The sequence below is a fragment of the Bos javanicus genome, chromosome 13, assembly GCF_032452875.1.
Source record: "Bos javanicus breed banteng chromosome 13, ARS-OSU_banteng_1.0, whole genome shotgun sequence".
NCBI lineage: Eukaryota > Metazoa > Chordata > Mammalia > Artiodactyla > Bovidae > Bos > Bos javanicus.
Genome location: NC_083880.1, coordinates 58,490,931 through 58,494,426, shown reverse-complemented (window position 1 = coordinate 58,494,426; position 3,496 = coordinate 58,490,931). Strand labels below are relative to the sequence as shown.

Genomic DNA, 3,496 nt, shown 5'->3' with positions numbered 1-3,496 from the left:
CTGGAATGCAAAAGTAGGAAGTCAAGAAACACCTGGAGTAACAGGCAAATTTGGCCTTGGAATACGGAATGAAACAGGGCAAAGACTAATAGAGTTTTGCCAATAAAACGCACTGGTCATAACAAACACCCTCTTCCAACAACACAAGAGAAGACTCTACACATGGACATCACCAGATGGTCAATACCGAAATCAGATTGATTATATTCTTTGCAGCCAAAGATGGAGAAGCTCTATACAGTCAGCAAAAACAAGACCAGGAGCTGACTGTGGCTCAGATCATGAACTCCTTATTGCCAAATTCAGACTGAAATTGAAAAAGTAGGGAAAACCACTAGACCATTCAGGTATGACCTAAATCAAATCCCTTGTGATTATACAGTGGAAGTGAGAAATAATAGATTTAAGGGCCTAGATCTGATAGACAGAGTACTTGATGAACTATGGAATGAGGTTCGTGACATTGTACAGGAGACAGGGATCAAGACCATTCCCATGGAAAAGAAATGCAGAAAAGCAAAATGGCTATCTGGGGAGGCCTTACAAATAGCTGTGAAAAGAAGAGAAGTGAAAAGCAAAGGAGAAAAGGAAAGATATAAACATCTGAATGCAGAGTTCCAAAGAATAGCAAGAAGAAATAAGAAAGCCTTCTTCAGCGATCAATGCAAAGAAATAGAGGAAAACAACAGAATGGGAAAGACTAGGGATCTCTTCAGGAAAATCAGAGATACCAAAGGAACATTTCATGCAAAGATGGGCTCGATAAAGGACAGAAATGGTATGGACCTAACAGAAGCAGAAGATATTAATAAGAGATGGCAAGAATACACAGAAGAACTGTACAAAAAAGATCTCCATGACCCAGATAATCACGATGGTGTGATCACTGACCTAGAGCCAGACATCCTGGAATGTGAAGTCAAGTGGGCCTTAGAAAGCATCACTACGAACAAAGCTAGTGGAGGTGATGGAATTCCAGTTGAGTTATTCCAAATCCTGAAAGATGATGCTGTGAAAGTGCTGCACTCAATATGCCAGCAAATTTGGAAAACTCAGCAGTGGCCACAGGACTGGAAAAGGTCAGTTTTCATTCCAATCCCAAAGAAAGGCAATGCCAAAGAATGCTCAAACTACCGCACAATTGCACTCATCTCACATGCTAGTAAAGTAATGCTCAAAATTCTCCAAGCCAGGCTTCAGCAATACATGAACCGTGAACTTCCTGATGTTCAAGCTGGTTTTAGAAAAGGCAGAGGAACCAGAGATCAAATTGCCAACATCCACTGGATCATGGAAAAAGCAAGAGAGTTCCAGAAAAGCATCTATTTCTGCTTTATTGACTGTGCCAAAGCCTTTGACTGTGTGGATCACAATAAACTGTGGAAAATTCTGAAAGAGATGGGAATACCAGACCACCTGACCTGCCTCTTGAGAAACCTATGTGTAGGTCAGGAAGCAACAGTTAGAACTGGACATGGAACAACAGACTGGTTCCAAATAGGAAAAGGAGTTCGTCAAGGCTGTATATTGTCACCCTGTTTATTTAACTTATATGTGGAGTACATCATGAGAAACGCTGGACTGGAAGAAACACAAGCTGGAATCAAGATTGCCGGGAGAAATATCAGTAACTTCAGATATGCAGATGTCACCACCCTTATGACAGAAAGTGAAGAGGAACTAAAAAGCCTCTTGATGAAAGTGAAAGTGGAGAGTGAAAAAGTTGGCTTAAAGCTCAACATTCAGAAAACGAAGATCATGGCATCCGGTCCCATCACTTCATGGGAAATAGATGAGGAAACAGTGGAAACAGTGTCAGACTTTATTTTTGGGGGCTCCAAAATCACTGCAGATGGTGACTGAAGCCATGAAATTAAAGGACGCTTACTCCTTGGAAGGAAAGTTAAGACCAACCTAGATAGCATATTAAAAAGCAGAGACATTACTTTGCCAACCAAGGTCCGTCTAGTCAAGGCTATGGTTTTTCCTGTGATCATGTATGGATGTGAGAGTTTGGACTGTGAAGAAGGCTAAGCACTGAAGAATTGATGCTTTTGAACTGTGGTGTTGGAGAAGACTCTTGAGAGTCCCTTGGACTGCAAGGAGATCCAACCAGTCCATTCTGAAGGAGATCAGCCCTGGGATTTCTTTGGAAGGAATGATGCTAAAGCTGAAACTCCAGTACTTTGGCCACCTCATACAAAGAGTTGACTCATTGGAAAAGACTCTGATGCTGGGAGGGATTGGGGGCAGGAGGAGAAGGGGACGACAGAGGATGAGATGGCTGGATGGCATCACTGACTTGATGGATGTGAGTCTGAGTGAACTCCGGGAGTTGGTGATGGACAGGGAGGCCTGGCGTGCTGCGATTCATGGGGTCCCAAAGAGTCGGACACGACTGAGTGACTGATCTGATCTGATGTTATAATAAATATATTAGCGTACTATAAATATTATATTATTATAAATCTGGAGTGGGTTGTCTATCCTTTCTCCAGCGGATCTTCCCGACCCAGGAATCAAAGTGGAGTCTCCTGCATTGCAGGCAGTTTCTTTACCAACTTTTAGTATATTAACTTTTTAATACATTTTATCTAAAATTATATATAAAACATATTTAGAATTATACTTAATATACTATTCTACCCAATAGCTTAGCATCAAAAAACTTCAGCTCATGGCCAATCTTTATGTACCTTTACTCAGAGTCTACCCTCATGCCCAGTTATTTTGAAGCGAATCCTAGACATCATGTCATTTCATCCATAAATATTTCAGTATCTGTCTCTAAAACACTGGACTTGCTTTCAAAACTGAGTTTATCTTAAAAGCGAACTTCAGTATCAAGACCTTAAAAGGAAATTTGGGGTCACTCTTTGTAAAGATGGAAAAAGAAATACAAAGAAAACAAAGCGTCATCAACATCTAGGGGGTGCTAGTCTGCTCTCTTTGTCCCGGAGGGAGCCTAGTAAGGGCTGAGTGGGGGTGGTGTTCAGGACAAGCCACAAGCTAACACCCCACGGAGAGTGTGTCCGTAACGGATCTCACTAGAAAAGATGAGAGACAATGGAAAGGGAAGAGCCCTCTCTGTGTAGTCTTTTACTTGATGCTGGGTCCAGGGACCCCTGACAGCCTCACTGGGGATGAGCTACTCTTGACCCCCTTCTACTGATGAAGAAACTGAGGTCTGGGGGTTTGTTCCACGTCCAAGGTCACATGCTCAGGAAAAGGTACCCAAGGATCGGAACCCAGGTGAGCCTCAGGCGTGGCCTGGGCCCTTCACGTCTCAGCAGCATCTCCCTGACAGTAGTCGGCCTCTGGTGGTCCTTGGCCTACAGCAGTGCCCTCTGGGCTGGGGCGGCATCGCTTGGGGTAGGAATGAGATGCTGTTGCTGAGACGTGAAGGGCCCAGGCCACGCCTGAGGCTCACCTGGGTTCCGATCCTTGGGTACCTTTTCCTGAGCATGTGACCAACCTTGGACATGAGACAAACTCC

At 43.5% G+C, this 3,496-nt stretch overlaps 1 protein-coding gene across 1 annotated transcript; it reads left to right on the top strand.

Moving 5' to 3' along the window:
• Positions 1 to 324: 324 nt before the first annotated feature.
• LOC133259487 (uncharacterized) lies at positions 325 to 1,527 on the top strand (the record flags this gene model as incomplete). Its single annotated transcript, XM_061437056.1, has 1 exon — positions 325 to 1,527. A coding segment is annotated over exon 1 (1,032 nt), but the record flags the coding sequence as incomplete, so codon positions are not given.
• Positions 1,528 to 3,496: the final 1,969 nt, after the last annotated feature.